Source organism: Struthio camelus, chromosome 3, assembly GCF_040807025.1.
Source record: "Struthio camelus isolate bStrCam1 chromosome 3, bStrCam1.hap1, whole genome shotgun sequence".
Classification (NCBI taxonomy): domain Eukaryota; kingdom Metazoa; phylum Chordata; class Aves; order Struthioniformes; family Struthionidae; genus Struthio; species Struthio camelus.
The window spans coordinates 77810430-77828341 of NC_090944.1; the positions used below are offsets into that span (position 1 = coordinate 77810430).

Sequence of the window (17912 nt, forward strand, 5' to 3'; positions counted from 1 at the left end):
AAGGGTCAACAATGTACAGATGCCTTACTTAACAAAATGAGAGACAGAAACGGGTCCTATCCCACAATGATCACTAATTTAAGCAATTAATGTTATGTGATTCCTTTTCTGCTGTAGCTTTACTTTATCTGTAAAGAGACAGAACGATCAGGAGGAAATTACTGTAAATTACTATGCTGGATAGAACACGGCAAGTTTTAATAGCGTAGCTACCACCAAGGAGATTTCCATATACCTTGTACTTCTGCCTTTTAAATTCAGATGCCAATGTCCCCTCTTTTAGCTCAAGAAATACATTTATATTTAATAGTCTGTTTTTAAAATTACAGTACTGTCAACCTAATTACATTTCAAACAGGACTGCCAGGACCTTAATATATACTACAGGATGAAAAGCTATTTTAAAACCCACCAGGATTTTCAGGAAAACTCTCCAGACAGACACTGGACTTGTGAATCAATGGCAATATCACAAAAAGTTCCACTAAAATTACGGGGAAATGTCTGTATTAACCTTCAATTTATCTTAAGATCAACAACCCAAGAAACTTATCATATCTCGTTAACAGTGACAGTCTCTTCTATTCCGATTTTCTTCCCATTTCACTTTTCAAAACATGCCTTTAATCACAGATGAGAGCCAAAAAATCCCTCCTATGATCATTCATTGCTCAACAGCAAATCTGTACAAGTTATTATACCTACGGAAACCCCCAAAGAAATTGTTTTCTGTAGCATTTCTCTGACATAGATGCAAGTTAATTTTACATTTTTGGTAAGTAAATATGTAACTGAAAGAGTATATTGCAGCCCTTCATCCATGTTCCACACCATAGGAAAGGGTGGAACCTCTCCATGGGCTACTGTTGGATTAGCCAGAGGCAGCAAACTGGTGCAGAAAGCAGAAAAGTTCAAATGCTTATTTCCCAAGAAGAAAAGTTTAAAAAGACAGTTTAGGTAAGAAGACAGTACTGGTAAGAAGAATTGTTTAAAAGATTGTTTCTTTATTAAGAGATACCTCCACTTTAGCTTGTTTGACCCACATGTCATACTTGACATGCTTGGAGAGCTCTTTAAGAGGGAGGCATAATTAGCATGGTTGAAAGCAAGTTTTATATTTCACTCTTCTTACTTGAACACTAGATCTTCTCAGTTAAAATCACGTTCAGTTCATCCTGGATAAATAATATAACTATATATTATATATATATATATAAAAAATATATAGTTATATATATATAACTGTATTATTTATCCAGAATGAACTGCTCTGTCATATTTATCAATTTTTGTGAACTTTGTTGCCTACTTAATATTCACCTACTTTGGGCCACAAGACATATCATGCACTCTAGCAGCATGCGCAGGTGTAACTCTTGAGTTAGCCGCCACCTACATTATATAACCCCTATTTATTTCCAGGACAGCTGTGTTTCCTGGGTTTAAAAAGCAAAAGAGAAAAGCACAGGAATTCAAGCGTTCTGCCAGAAATGGTGAAGCAAACTGAATTACCTTAACAGTGAACCCACCCAGGGGAGACAAAACCCAGCTTTTACATGCTTTCCTTTCCACTCAACCAAATTTTGCCACAAAAAGAAATATTTTTACTTTTTTGTGCTTATAAAACAAAGTAAGAAGCACAGAGAAATGTAGCACAGGAGTTTCCTTGTATTCAACATATATTTTACTGCAAACATGTTAACATTAATGTTTTCAAAATAAGAAGTAGGGCACATTATTGAAATACTTAAAGACTTTAAACTTCTACGCTTTTAAGAAATATAAGATACTTCAGCATAAGTGATGTGATTTATGAACAGTTTCAGTGGAGGTTACTGCTACACTCAGATAACTTTTAAAGCAAACTATTAAAAAAAAATGAAAGGGAAACTGTTCATTACATATAAAGAATTTTTTTGCAGTGTGAACAATAAATTTCCTGTTTTCTTTTTAAAAATACAAAATTTCCAGTTATTAGAATTGCATTTCCACAGGCAGATTAATTCTAATTAAACAGAAGTTACTTGTCTGATCCTGTTTTGCCACAAAGTTCCCCCATGGTTTTACACCACTAAGGCCACGTGCCCTGTAAAATGACATGCTAAAGAAATGAAAGGTGGCACACCTGAAATGCACACATTCATTTTCTCTGAGGATGTTTGACCACAAAGACGAAGATGAGGATGACAGAAGACTTTGATATAACATGCAGTACTAACCAGAAGAACGAGTTACCGGATTCATAGTGGTTATCACCCTGCTTCTGAGCCCGGACAGTCAAGTCAAAGTTTGAGCCTGCATTAGGCCAGGAGAAATAGAACATCCCAGAGTTCAATATTTTCTTCAAGGCCGTAACACGCTCCTCTTCCTTGGTTTCTTCCTGGAGAGGACAGAAATCTGTTGCAGTAATTTTGTAAACTTCAGCGTCCAGGATTTTTCCCACCGATGTACAGCCTGTCACCAGGACCAGAAAGTGCAGCCGACTGTTACCTAGAAGGTGATAGTTACAAAAGGGTTACAGGTGGACACGGGCTCTGCCATTTCGAATGAGTCCTGTCACCTGTAATGTCGACAGGACTCCAGCAGAGGCCAGTAGCTCTGCTTCAGAAGAAAACAAGTATGAACCTCAAGCTCATGGCCCACGTTCTTTTACATTACCTACAGTCAAAAGGAATTCGGAAAGCAAGAGCAATTGCATTCTATTCCACAGTATTTATATCTTTCCATCATTTGCTGCATTAGAGTGCATCTTCCCACTTAGTTTATGAAGTGCAATAACCTTGGTGTTGGGTTACTACGCAAAGTCCCACTCCTTGGAGAGCATACAGTTTTCATTGGATTTGATTCAAGTGAAAGATAAACACCTGTCATCTATATTACAGCTCTCAGTAAAATCAAGTAATGGACATTTATCTATCTCATCAGAAATTACTCAAGTTGAAGTTACATTTCAGCTAGAGCAAATAAGGTTAAGTTATCATAGACATAAGTATATTCCTCACTGTCAATTTTTCAATTGATTTTTGAATTTTAAAGATATCAAGCATTCAAACCTATTACTGGCTTCAACTGAAGCTGAGTATGTTGAGGCATTCAGAAAGTTTCAATATTACCAGTTCCTGAGACTTTATTGTTTGTGTCAAGACTTTACTGTTTGTGTCACAAAACAGAGTGTGCATGACTGCACTACAGCCTCCAGCATCATTTAGAAAAATTCTTGCTCGCATGGTCAAATCCTGAAGCAGCTGAATGCCAGGACCCCAAAACTAAAAGACAAATTCTGAAGCTTGAGAACAACTCTGTAATCAGATCATTAGTACACAGCAGGATTTCAAGCTCTACTCATTCATTCTGAAATGATAAAATAATTAAAGAACAGTAGAACAAGGTTCCAGAAACACTGTTTTTGCTATAAAGAAGTTCAGCTATTTGATTCACTTCAGGTCTCCTCTAATGGAGACAATGTCATCCTACTCACTCCAGTTAGTAATAAAAGACGGAAGTGTGCCAAGATTTATAGCTCCAGCACAACAGAACCCACAGTTGGCTTGCCAATAGCAAGTTATTTAGCTAAAGGCACAATGACAATCTGAACAGCAAGTTTCCAGACAATAATAGGGAACAGTTTCTAGGACCTCTTCTCAACTCTCCGTGGTGACATACTGTCCAAAAACGGGGACTGGACTCTTGTGCAACAATTAGGACTTCTGAAACATCAGCAGAGGAGGCCTTTGCTTCTAGAGCACGCGTCAGCTAAAGAAACTTGGCTTAGGAGTGATTTTCAGCAAGGCCAGAATATTTGCGTAGGCACATGGGGCTGGAATGGCAGGACAAGGTGGGAGATTAGATCTTATTCATTCTGTTCTGCTGACTTCAGTTTTGCATAAAGGCCACTGTAGGTGGCATTTATTAAGAAGTTCTGCTCATTGCATTTCTTTCTGTAACAAGGGTATGCTGTGTTCCCTTTCATGAGTGTTTTCAAAGCACATCTGTATTTTTCTAGATGGTACTGTAGGTGAAGGTTAGAAATACTTATAACCTGACAATTCATTCCTGCTTTGCAAATGAAAGAGCATAATTATAAAAGATTAAGAGTAAGACATTGCATCAGTTATCATCTTGGTAGTTCATACCTGAGTAAATAATATCTTGCAAACTCTAGAAGCGGCTAGGGGTTAGCTATAAATCAAGTTAGCTCATAGCTTCTGTGACTTTTGTGAAACCATGCAAAAGTGATTAGCCCAAAGTAAACTTAACCCATGGGAACTTGGAAGCAATGTAAAGAAACACTGTTAATGTGCCTCACAGTCAGTCGGTTTCAGGGACAGCAAGCCAGCAGTGACAGATTCAGAGAGCTCTGACTAGGAGGCCGAGACACAGAGTACAAATGCTTTCATTGGCTTCAGTGACCTTAAACTTTCTTAGGGGTCTCAGAGGAGATCAAAGGGCAAAGTCAACATTAAGATAGCCAAAAAGAGCGAAAAATTTAATAGCAGTGGGCTTGTTATCTGTGGCTCTGTCGTTCAAGGAGCTTGTAACTAGAGGAAAATAATCAGGTCTAAACGAAGCAATTCTTCAGCTTATGAAGGCTAAGAGTTGCAATAAAGCACAGCATGACAGAAAAGTCAAACAAATCTAAACAGTTTTGCCTTACTTAGACGCTCTACCCCTTAGCAGAGACTCTAGGCTCTTTTTACTACCTTCTCCAATCAACTACTTACCCCCAGAAAGGGAGTCCTATTCATACAGGCAGAAATCCTGCATCTCTGTTCCCTTAAACCACTAGCTAATGAGCTTAGAAATAGAAACTACAGCTAAGAGGCTGTTGCGATGTCCCAGAAGACAGAAGACTGATGGCTTTCTGAAACTGTGATACTTTTTCCAGCCCTTGCACAGTAACCTCTTGCATCCACAGAATAAATCCCTTTGATAATCAGAAAGGAATAACAAATTATTATGGAACAGCCTAAATCCTTCTTGTACTTTTCATAATACCCTTAAACAGAGGCAGGCTGGCAAAGGAGTTCACAGGGTTATGCCTCTCAGGACGGGAGGCATACAGCCCACGACATAAAAAAGAGCTGATGGATTGAAGTTATAAGATAGCTGGCTGCCTCTTCCTGGACTGCTCTATGGCTTGGGATGGTCTTCAGATCATCTCTAGCCTCTCAGATTTGTTCTCAGGATACTCAGCTACTCAGGATATGGACAGCCAAACTGCAGAAACCTTGTGACACCACAGCCCCAACTTAACACAAATCTCTGACCCAGAGCCTCAGGAACAGCCCTGAGCCTTGTCCACAGATTATCACCTACACCCCATGCTGTATTTGCACAGTGTCCTTGGGAATCAGCCCTAGGCTGGCTCTGCACTGTCTGGGCTAGGAAGATCCCTGTCTGCTGGGCCTACAACTCTTGGCTAGTCTTGGCCAAAACCATGCCAGGGAGCATGCTAACCATGATATCCTACTGACAGTGCTCAAGTCTGTGCCTTGTCCCAGTTTTATTCACAGCACAGATGTATCCACAGGATCCTGAGCAGAGATAGGGCTCCTCCCACTCCTTCACCTGTTTAAGCTATCCATCTCTTATTCATGTCTCCATCTAGGTCTACAATCAGGCATGTTCTCAAAACCAACAACACCTAACTCTCAAAAACAGAACCACTGTGCTCTCTACCCTTTGGAAGTGCTTCTCTGCAAACTGAGAGCTGTGGTGGGTCTTCGGCAGTGCAGTGCCATGGAGACAATGGCTCAAAAAAACCAAAAATCACTAAAACTACACAATTAAACATGTTCCGGCATGTTCCCTTCTTTGCCAACAACGTGAGTTTATGTCTGTAAATCTCTTCTCTCAGTCCTAAACCTTTTTTCTCATGCTGTCTTGCTCCTGTGTCTTTCCCTTCAAGTCCAGGCTGTCAATGTTAATTTTCCAGTCACAGAAAGTCAGATTATTATCACTGATATACTGAAGTAAAAATTCAATCCATTTACTTCTAAATTTAACCTTTAAAACATCAATATGATTTCTGTTCTGGTATGTAAACTCCAATGAACAATAATCTTTCCCATTGTAAATAGCTACTTAAATATGAAAACAGCTGTATCAACTACAACCCTACCTATATGCCGTTAAATTTAAGGGTAGAAATTGCTTCAGTAAATCCCCATCAGGATAGATGCTGTTGCTCCATGCTTCATTTTTACTATATAGTAAATCTCACAAAGGAATGCAAGAAGCTGCATTCCTGGTTTACTGAACGCTCCCTCACAAAAGAATCCAACACGGCATACAGTTTCCTAAGGTAGGTGGATTTGTGAGGCCATGGTGTAGGAGAGATTTTTTTTTTTTTTTTTAGTAGAACTGTTGTGCTGAGCCAACTGTGAAAATATCACAGTTTTAGTAAAATAAATACAACTGAAACACCCACACATTCCTTAAAGCTCGTGGGTATTTCTTCCCCTCAGAACAGCTACAGCTATTCCATTAAGCCCTGAAGCCTTACCTTTCACAACTGCAGCTCACTATTGTTTCTATTTGTGTAATTATGTTAAAAACACTGCTCCTTTCAAGTTTCCAGTGAATTTTTTTAACGCAAGTAGCACTTTAAGTACTATGCTAACCCCAATCACAACAGAAATACATCATATGGCCCAGTTATACCCATCCAGCAGCATGTGGAACTGCTGCTGTGAAGCACTTTTTATGGGTTTACAACCCTTGAAAGGGGCTAAACACTACTCAGGACACTTTTCTTCGTTCTGCCAAGACACAAACAACAAAATAGGGGGGAAAAACCCCACTAAAGTCATGGAATGGGCAGTTACCTTTTAATCAAGTGCAACTCAAATTAAACAAGTGAGTGAGTTAAGTTTTCAAGTGCTGGCAGTACATCTTCAGGATCAAAAGTAAAATTATCGCTGATTCAACTCCCTGAATTCAGTGGCCCTGCCAGCACTCTCACTGTGGCCAGTCTACTTAGGCTCCTGCACTGAGGAACTCCTTGCATATTTGGAATAGGAGACAGGCTAAACTCCAGTCTTATTTCTTCAGACAGGAGTCCACAGTTCTTATCACAAAAAAGTAATTAACGGAAATAAGCTGGGAGGAAAAAAAACGTAATTTTCCTTGATGCCCATGTCTAGCATAGTAGCAGAAACCATGTTACATTCAGCTGACACAGCTGCAAAGACACACTGCTTGCTAAATGATAAATGGGGCCAGCACTAAAGGCCAGTGAAAAGCAACCCAGAAAATGGAAAACTTTTTCCTGTGAAGTAATCGAGGCTCCAGGTCTGACTCTGCACTTTACTTTGTACCAACAACCATATCAGCTACAAACTATTTACAGGGCCCCTCGCTTTAAAAACCAGATTAAAAAAAAAAAAAAAACAGCACTTTTCCATGTAGTGTAATATATAATCCTTCTTCACTTAGCCTTTCTAAACTTCCACAAAAATAAAAGTGATTTAGGAATATGAGACCTGCAATAGATGATCAGAACTATAGAAATGTCCCTCATTTCCTAGGGATACAATTTGGGATATTTTAAAGGGAGCTATAACATAATATCAGCAAAAACTGAAGTGCTCCTTATCAGTCATGCTTACTAGAGCAACTCATCTATGAAAAAGTAAAACTCACCAACAGTACTAAAGAAAAATAAAATATTCTTTCAAAGCCTATAGATCAAATTTTGATCTCAGATACTGAGATATAAGTGTTGATATATCGTCAATCATTATTTTGCCCCATTACAGCTATAAATCACCACAATCAGCTTCGAAGAACACTTTCAAAAGAAAGTGAGAAGTGAACTATTCACAGCAATATGTGCTGAATGGCCTCTTACCAGGTTGCACATTGGAGTCAGAGGATGGAGAATATTTGGCATGCAAATAAGACAAAAATAACTTCATCCATTTTTTAAAAAGCTCTTGCGAAGCCAACTGCCTTAATCAAAGTTTAGCAAGGCCACCACAGGAAATACAGTTCTGGTACGTCACACCCAACAATAAGCTGCAGTTGCTGTATTTAACCTGCCTGCATGACTCAAGGCAATTGCTTCCCCTGCATGGGGATTATTATGGGATGATTTCGGAGCTGCCTGTCATGAGCTACAATGAAAAATAGGCAATAGTCAATTCTTATTTTGTCCTTCTTAGCTGCAAACATTTCATTCAAGACTGCCTTCTCCTTTTAAAAGTTAATTCACTCCAGTTTTTGTTCTCTCTCCATTCTAATACAAGCATGCCATATCCTGATGTTCACTTAGTCCCTTCTCTCACTTGCATTTTACAGCATAGCAATACTTCAAATGAAAACTTGGATCGCTTGTTCAGTGCAATCCTGTATTTTCTGGAACTTTGATCTGTTGTTATAGTATCCAGTAAATGTTTCTTACTTTTCAAACCATATTTAACGCTGCTTTCCAAATTATGCACAGATCTACTAGTCTCCATTTCCACGGGCATCAGATCTGAGTTTAACTTTGTTAAAATGGAAACCTCTCATTTACGCATCCCTGTATCACTCTAGCAATTGAGCATCCAAGAAGAATTAATAAGCATGAATGTCTGGGAACTATTTTCACCCTCACCTTATAGCCCAAAGGCTATTTGGCCACAGCCAAATTCTCAAATACAGTTTTCAAAAGATCTCTTACCTCCTTTCAAAATCAGCTGGATTTCAGCACCAGAGCACAGCAGATATGATTCTAAGCAATGAGCTGAAAATTTCTGAGGAAATCTACAGCAGAATGATGAAAACACCAAGATTTCCCAGATCCTCATTTTAGTCTCAAAGATACTCTTTCTCCCTCTTCAAATTACAATTACATATTAGGAAATATTCAAAAGAAATAAGAAACAGGCATCTAGTTGTCCTTTATGTGCTTGAAAAATCTTCCTCTAGATTACCACACACACTATATATGTAAGAGCAAGAGTATATACACAGTCAAATGAATTGAATATCTCCCCAGATACTGTAGCTATATTAAAACAAACAACCTACACTGTTAACGGTATGAAAATACTACCTTATATATGTATCCTTCCTGACATCACAGCGTCTAAACCAAACACTGCAAATCCAGCTCTTAACGCATTGCTTAAAATGTATTTGCACTGCTAGATCTTCTTTGGCAGCAAAATCTTGGCTGAGATACAGCTCAGAAACACTGTACGATTCATTCTGCTGCCATCCATCTCACAAAAGAAAGCAGGACAACTTAGTGAGTCATGTTAACAGACATAAGTACATAGAAGTGAATGTTATTACTGCTGGGAAACATTAACTTTGTAAGTCAGCTTCACATATTTCATCTACTTTCTTGTGAAAAGCACGATCTACTCTGGCAGGCGTACAATGTGTTTTATTTGGATTCCTAACTGGCAATATTTACAGATTAATTAAAGTTCTCAGAGACATCTTTCATGTCTTGAAAAAGTCTCTCCTTTTGCTTCACAAATATACTCTTTTAATATCCCAGTGGAATATACTTTTAAAAATATTTTCTGTTAATTTAGTGCTTATGGTCTGCAGGTCTCCACTAATGAGAAAAAAACAGTGAGACTCCTGAACAGGGTCTAACTCATCACTGTCAGCAAAGAACTGAGCAATTATGTCGTTGTTTGCAGCTGCTAGAATGCATTAAGAAAAAAAAGCAAAAATGTTACATTACATTGCTTTTTAATGTTAATCTATTATGTAAGCAATAGCTAAAGGGATGGAATGTACTTGCACATAAGATAAAGGATCTAACCGAGACTGTGAAATGAGCTATCATTTTACTGGTGAGATAGCAAGCAATCATCTTTGCTTTTTTAAAACATGGTCAGCAGTGGAAAATGTTTGCTTACCTTTGCTTACCATTACAGCATGACCCTTCTGACTTTTCATTTGATCACAATTAGCAATTAGCCCTTATTACTAAACTTTTTAAAAAAAATCAAATTACCAATAAAATTTTTAACAATCCTTTCCGAAGGAGGCCCTGTACCAAGATATTTGCAAGACAGAGGTGTAGTGACAGAGCACAGAGAGGAAAAACTCACACTTTGCGAGCGCTTCAGTTAAGCAGGTTTTTAAAAAAAAAGTAAGAACATGGAGAACAAAGAAATAAAGGAGGAAAAGAAAAGGTAAGTAGTAAGGCTGAGTATATTTCATACCCTATTTGAAATCATTCATATTTTTAATACAAATACTAAAAAAGGATTTAAAGGATTCATTTAGTTCTCATCAAGTACAAGAAACTACCCTCATCCGCAGCTTGAACAGCTTGAATTCAATAGCTGCATTCCTTCACTATTACAGCAGGATTAATTAAACTCCTATGTGGAAAAACAGGTCCAAGCGCCAAGAAAAAAACAACCACAAGCCCTCCATTTTTAATTACATTAACAAATTGATATTAATCTCCATAGAAATGCCTAATTGTTCCACAAGAAACAAAACAAACAAAAAGCCCACATTAATTTTAATTGACTAGGTGCATCTACAGTTTTAAAGTAGGAAACAGAAATCTCTCAGGTTGCAGCCATCACTTCAAATCGATCCCAAGCCATAGCACTCAGTTCCTAAGACGGTAGGTGGGCCTTAAAAAAAATGTAAGTTTCCATGTACTGGCCTAAACATGGCAGTGCTCACACTACCATTGCTTTTGGCAGATCCCTTGACCAAGCACTGAGTTATATGTAAAGCACAGTACTATCATTCCTCCCAGTCAAAGCTAAGGCTCATTGTCAGAAGCCAATGGGAATAAGGCGTATAGGGCTTTCTTTAACGAACACAGATAATGTCCAGGTTTGAAGTATGCCATGTTTTAATATCACTGACTTTTTGTCTTGGTGTATCTCTTTCATCAGTGAATTACAACCTGAACTACCTTCAAATCAATGACTGCAGTCCTGTTCCTATAACATGCCATTTCCATTAACATTCCTCCTGTAGGCTGTGTAATAAAAAGTCCTTTGCTAAATCAAGATTCCCAGACGGTACAGAAACTTACAGGAATGACAATACATATACTGCACTATACTAGCTGAGGTTAAAGGCCTGCTTCTGCAAATCCTTTTCCATATGAACTACCCATTTAGAGGAAATTGAGCATTATAGCAAGGACTGCGAGCCTGTAGGACTGCAGTCTCAGATGGCCATGATCAGTCACTGTTTGAACATGATCCTCCAAAACAAAAAGGGAAATCAGTGTTTGGCTTGGACAAATGCGGTAAAAAAAATTACAATTATTTTCAGGCAGCTAAGAATGTTAGACAAAACAAAAGTGGAAAAAAAATTCAAAATCACTTGGCAGCATGCTTTTGACACAACATAGAAAAAGAAAGAGACCTTTCCCTAACTGTATGTAACAAGGTCCAATTAGTGTTCAAAAGTTAAGGAACCATACAACTTTAGCTATTTGACACTACAGAGTACCAGCATGTCCGGGCATTTTATAATCTCGCTCATACAGTTAGACACTTACCGCATTTAAGCTGAAGTTCCCCTAAGCAGCCATAAGCATCCAAGAGCTTTTCATATTGCCCTTTAATTGCATCCTTTTCTTCTGGAGCTGAGAAACAGAATAAAAGGTAGCAAACCTTAGTTTTCCAGTTCTTACCAAGTTTTCAGATTGCTAGAGTCTATACCCATCCCTCCTGGGTCATTTCATGCCATAAACAAAACAACTAGAGTACACACACAGCTTTACATTGCTTTAAGAATACAGTCATAAAGGGGTGGGACAGCTCTATGGGAGTGAATTGCCTCTGCCCTACATCATGATCATAAGTAAAGCTATTATTCTGCTGTGCAAATGTTAGCAGACACCACATCAGTATCAGAATATGCAAAGGCTCATACTGACGCATTAAACTTTACACTTCTAAAATAAAAACAAACAAAAAAAACTTAATTGGCCATAAACTAAAATGTAATATATCTTTTCTTGACATACAAGAAAAGATGATTTCCATTTCCAGATTTGCATAGTGTAATTTCAAACAGAATCAGAAATATTTATTCAAGATAGATATTTGTCTGTGTCAGATCATGTTATGTGAGAAGTTGATTTCAGCAATATCAGCATGTCAGAAGTTGATTTCAAGAGGAACTAAACTTATATTTAGAATTTGCTGATTAAAACTAAATAAATAAAATTAAAGGGCCAGATGCTGTTAGATTAGTACATTTCTGCAATGACTGACTAGTGGAGTTATTAGAGTCCCACAGACGGAACATTTAGATATTAAGCCAGAACATAGCACAAACTTGTCACAGACTACATTAGGTCAAAAATGAGGTACTTCCTAAACTACTAAGTCTGCGTTTTATATATATTTTCAAATGAGGAGTAAATTTAGCCTCATGAATGAGGAAAACAGGCTATGATCCTCAAATGTCCATCTACTTCCTGAATAGCAAATAAACAGAAACATTGTACTTCTAGAGGTTAGCCAATATTTTACAATCATATGCTCCTATTAAACTTCAACAGTTAAAAAAAAAATGTTGAAACCAGCTGGCATAAAAAGGACAAACTGAACTGCCTGCAATAGATGATGAAACAGAAAACAAAGAAACAGATTTCTTTTCATAAACTCAAGAAGCAAGTAGCTCAGTGAGAAGCACGGAAAACAAGTACAAATCTCATCCGTCTGACGTTTTGAAGTGAAAGGAAGAATAATTCCACTCGCATAATTCCTCTTAAGTCCTTAGGAGAGGCAACCTCCAAAGGAAATAAAGATACACTTGTCTCAGTTTTTGTATCTGTGATGATTAAAGCGGATGAGATTATATTTTCTTAATTTTTTTTAACATCAAACTTGCACAACTTATCTACTTTGCTTTCTTAGAAACACTGCATGGATAACGAGAAGCTAGTAAAATGTTGATACTACACATACCAGTGAGATAAAACATAAGCAATAGAAAGAGGATAAAGGGATCTTTAGTGGGTAACGTAAAACTCTCGGCAGCAACAGTTTAAATATTCAGTAGGAGCACCTCTTATGGACTGAGACTCTGGAAGCTCAGTTCTTTGGCCCGTCAAAGAAAATTTCAGCAAAAACTGTTTAGACACAATATAAAAATATTTCATTAAAAAAAAAAATCTCTCTGTTGAACCTTCTTTATATATATATATTTTAAGAGTTTTTAAAAAGTGTTGTTTCTCTTTCCGTGTCATCTTTAGTAACTAGAGAAAGATACCAACAACATACTGATATTTTTCTTTCATTTGCTCTGTCTTAAAACCTTATCCTCACTTCCTTTAAAAGGGAAAAGAAAAAAATCAACAAAATTCTTGCTCCAAGTATTCCACCTGTAGGAAAAAAGAGTGTGACAGAAACAGCAAAGAAATTCAGATCTCAGGCTAATGTGGGGGTTTGCAAACTGGCAGGCTAGGCATAACCTGAAAGCATTCAAAAGGCATCCTGAAATCACAGTGATACTCTTCAAAATAAAATTACAGGTTGGAAAGCTGGCTTCTAACGTGGCTGTTAAGAGCATGGTCTAAAAAGAAAAGAATTTATACCAGCGTGGAATTAAGCAACACAAAACTCATGCAGCTAATGGCAAGATGTGGTTGACGTTAGTGTCCACAGGAGACCCCAAAGTCTCCCAGGTGGAGCCAGCAGCACTGCACGCACTTCAGTTCCTGGCAGAGGACTCCCAAAACGCACCAAACTAATAGTTTGGTTTGCCGACAGTGGTACAGAAATACCTCTTCCCTCTGGGCAGACCTTTGGACAGAATATTTGCCAACACAGCAAGATCAGTCAGGGCATCAACTTCAGCAGAGCTATGCGAAGGAGAGGAGTCAGTTTCTAACGCAAGCTTCAGGAGGGTCCTGTGCTGTGTTGCCACCCTTTCAGGTCAGCTAACAACTTGCAAACTTCTATCATATGGAAGATTCTGTTATTTATTCTATGGTCCACTCCGTTCCCTGAAGCAATTTAGATTCTGAAACCAAAAAAGTGACAAAGCGATCTTTCCTCGACTACCTCCATGCGTTCTTGGAAGATACCCCATGCTTGTAAGACCCCACGTGTCAACAAAGCATGAGGGAATGTGCCACACAGACACAGCTGCTGGCCAATGGTCCATGCAGACACAGAAGGCCAGAAAATTTCAGCCTGTAGAGACCAGACTTTGCGGGGGAGGGAGTGGAACGTTACAGCTACGGATGGACTTGGAAGACTCTTGGCCCGTTACACTCCTAAGACGCATTTCAAAAACCGCCATTTCCTAATAGGGTTCTGGCTTCAGGTACGAAAGGGACCAGGCTTCACATAGAAGAGGCCAGGCAGGCACTCTCCACCCTGTATAACCTCTATAAAAGCCACTCGTGATTCAAGGGCATTACTCTTCCCTCATACCCTGCAGCACAGTGATGTCTCACTCTGTGCCCAGCTTGCATGCAATAACAACCGGGCTGTGTTCACCCTGAGCACTGGGAAGCTCCATTGGATTCTGACAAACCCCAGCCAATTTTTAATTTTTTTGAAGTGGGTGAGCGAGAAGGAATCCCCAGCAACCACCACGATGAAAAGCAATGCATACAACGGATGACCAACGAAAGCATGATTTTGAAAAGACATTGCAAAAGGTCCTGTTCATATCTTATCATTAAAAAGAAACATTTCTAAATCTTAACAAGTTGTTTTATTAAATCTCAAGTAAATGTTATCAAAACTGGTCTGAAACATCTCCAGGAATATTTGCAAATCATGCTAGCACAGACGAGCCAGAACCAGAAGGTGAATGACTAGAGGTAGAACAAAACTAACGTATGCGCTATTGCCTATGCTGGATGAAGAGGAGAGTTGAAGGGAAAAATACTATAGAATTCTGAATTGTTGTAGTTGTAAAACATTATGGAGTTATCAAGTAACATAGGAAAGAGTCCTTACTCTCTGCATGTGTTATATTTCAAAATAAAAATCTGGTGCTTAACAGGTTCTTTCTTTTACTAGATTGCTTAGCCACTTAGAATATTATACTTTCCACTCCCTCTTTTACAGACCCCTTTCCTCTAAGAAGACAGTGATGACTTTGGAAACAGGTGCAGCATTTTAAGAAGTTGCTGCCTTTCTAACAGGAGTTGCTGCACCCACAGCTGAGCCCTGCTGATGGATCACATGCTCACCTCTAATCTGCTTCATTGCACAAATTAGAGAGTTTTAAATAATTTCAGGGCTGGTTTAACTATCCATTTGACTTCCCACCACAGCAAATTAGAACTGTTGCATAGTTTGTTAACATTATTCTGTGGGTGGTAGCACACAGGCAAGCACAGAAAGGGAGATGGGAATTATGGCATTAGAATTTTCTCTTCAGAAGATTTAACAGAAGAATACTGAAGTAATTTTCATGATACTGACTAAAATTATTCCAGCTAGATTCCAGGAACTTAGTCTATGGTCTAACAGTGTGGGAAATGGGGCTAAAAGCTACAACATTTGACAGCTAGATGGGTCCAAAGATACAGCACTTTTCCAATCAGTAACATGAAAATAACTTCTGTGATTTTCTGTTAAAGGTTCCAAAGAGAAAGTTCTTATTCTGTAATGACTTTCACAAAAGCTCTGAAATGCACAGGCAGTAAGAGCTGTCTGCTTGAAAACCTAAGACGACAACTGGATGTTTAACTGTACCCTGCTCACATGCAGAATCCTTTATTTTCAAGCAAGAGAGAGAGAAATATATATTTATCATTAATGACAGTAGGCGCTGCAGAAGCTGATGAAACTCACCTGAGAGATTCCTACTTAGAGAACAAGTTTTTCAAAATACATAGTGCATTTGTTTACTGTTTAATAATGGCTGCAGGTATTACAGAGTACATATAGCAATTACCAAGCCCCACTGAAGCTTCCCACTAATATTTTTTCAGTAAACCTTCCTTCCACTAAGCATATAATTGAATATCCACCCTTCTGCACTAGTTACCACAACTGTGTTGTGCATTCTTAATAGGTTTACAGATCTGCACACTATACGCATTCCTCAAGCATCAAGTATTTAAAAGCTCCAGATGTAAATTATGTGTAAGGTTGGCACGTTAGCTCAAGATTTTAAACCTTGCAAAACAAGATGCGCACACTAATTCAATGAAATCAACCTATAATAAACCCGGTTACAAGTGACCTTTTCCCAAAGCGTAAAATATTTCACAGTCAAAGAAAAACACCATGAAGAGACATATACACCTAAAGTCCCACAGGGACTACCCAAGCACAACTTCTCACTTACAAACTGCAAATTTTATTTCATGGCTTGCAGGAACCTGTCAGATTTAGGCAGTTTCTTTAAGTCAGCCTTTCCTTAGGACTGATTCAACTCCCACAGAGTTCAGCAGGAACCTACACGGCTCTTCAAATATACGGTGCCTAAAAGTTCAGTGACAGGAAGAAGAGGGCAGAAAGGTACCATAGTTCCAAATCCCACATTAAGGATAGAGACAGTAACACCTGCAACCGTCAGGTGCAAGAGAAAAAAGAGGTCTTTAAGAAAAGAGTCTAGGACAAGGTTACAGATTCTGGCTCTCTCCTCTACTTCTTAAGCCTGGTTCCGCAAATATTTAGACACCTGCTTAGCTGCAGAATATATATAAACATATATATATAGTGGTACTTACAGTGTTTTTAAGTACCTGTAGAACCATAGGTTTGATGTGATGTGGCCACAATAACTTGTTTCCATATTGGCGCTTCTTTCAGCACGTGGGGAAAGGAGCATGAATTTCTCCCAGAAAAAGCAAATACACAACCAGACAAAAATTTCATACACAAAAAGACATCTGAGAATGATGATTAACTTGCCTCCAACTTCTGTTTTCTGTCATCCTCAGACGGGCCTAAAGCACTTTGTTTTATCTTCATTTATGTTCATTATCTTTCATCACTAAAACCTTCCCTTTCATATTCAACCTAGGCTACACAGGCATTATGCGAGATGGGCTGTATTCTGTGATACCACACAGGTCAAGCAATACAGGGCTAGGAAGAAATCTGTGAGCGAAATTACAGTTAAAAATGTCTGGTTGTTCAAAATGTTAAATAATGTATTTACTCATTTTCTAGAAAATAATATTCCTGGTTGAAAATACAACAAACCAAAAAACCAGCCTTTCTGGAAAAGTCAGTTCACTGGATTTCTATATTACGCTGGTAACATTCTGACCCTAGTGAGGGATTATGTTTTCATATAGAGTATAACCTGTATTTGTACATATGGATATATATTCACTCACAACAGAAGAAGAAGAATGGACTCATGAAAATGCTAGGTTTCTAGTGCCTTTTCCTGTGGTCTGAATCAGTCATCTCAAGAATATAAAGATAAAAGAAAAGTTCCACCTGTGCAGCTTGACCATTATCTTTACGTGCAATGTATGGCAGGACCACATTATTAATACAGAAACTGACAGTTACTACAGATATAGTCCAGCAAGCAAAATTTATACCTCACAACCACTTCGAGTTTCCTAGCATAGACAGAATACGAATCTTATAATCTACACTCTACATTTATGCCAATACATCCTCCCTCTTCTATATACCCAATCTGCATTTCAACAACAGCAGAAGAATTGTAACACATATTGCTGCTCCTATTAACCTAGAGGAGTGAATTTCAGCCTGAGAATCCACAGTTTGAACAATCCAACAGTTTGCAACTGTTCCTTGCAAGCAAGCAAGGCTACTGTCAAGTGGATTACTTCCACTACAAGATTTGTAGCGCTCCCCAAATGGAAAACATTTGATCACCACTACACTACAGAAAAAATGTTTTAGGAAAGTTTTAGAACAAGAGGTTTTAGGAATGCAAACAGAATACTGAGATTATCAATACCCCAACATAAGAGTGAAATGAGTCATGCTGAAGGGCTCATTGGTTTGGACAGCGTA

At 38.3% G+C, this 17912-nt stretch overlaps 1 protein-coding gene across 7 annotated transcripts in view; it reads right to left on the reverse strand.

Annotated features, from left to right (window-relative positions):
* Positions 1-17912, reverse strand: part of SYNJ2 (synaptojanin 2) — an 88245-nt gene that overhangs the window by 49547 nt on the left and 20786 nt on the right. For 3 of the 7 annotated variants that reach the window (XM_068938603.1, XM_068938605.1, XM_068938602.1), the window contains exons 2-3: positions 11486-11572; positions 2220-2380 (exon numbers count right to left, since the gene is read on the reverse strand). In XM_068938603.1, coding sequence (XP_068794704.1) covers positions 2220-2323 — 104 coding nt within the window. In that variant the 5' untranslated portion in view covers positions 2324-2380; positions 11486-11572. Of the gene's footprint in view, positions 1-2219; positions 2491-8665; positions 8681-11485; positions 11573-17912 lie in introns of those variants that run through there. The other 4 variants (XM_068938607.1, XM_068938601.1, XM_068938604.1 and 1 more) reach the window with 4 other exon arrangements.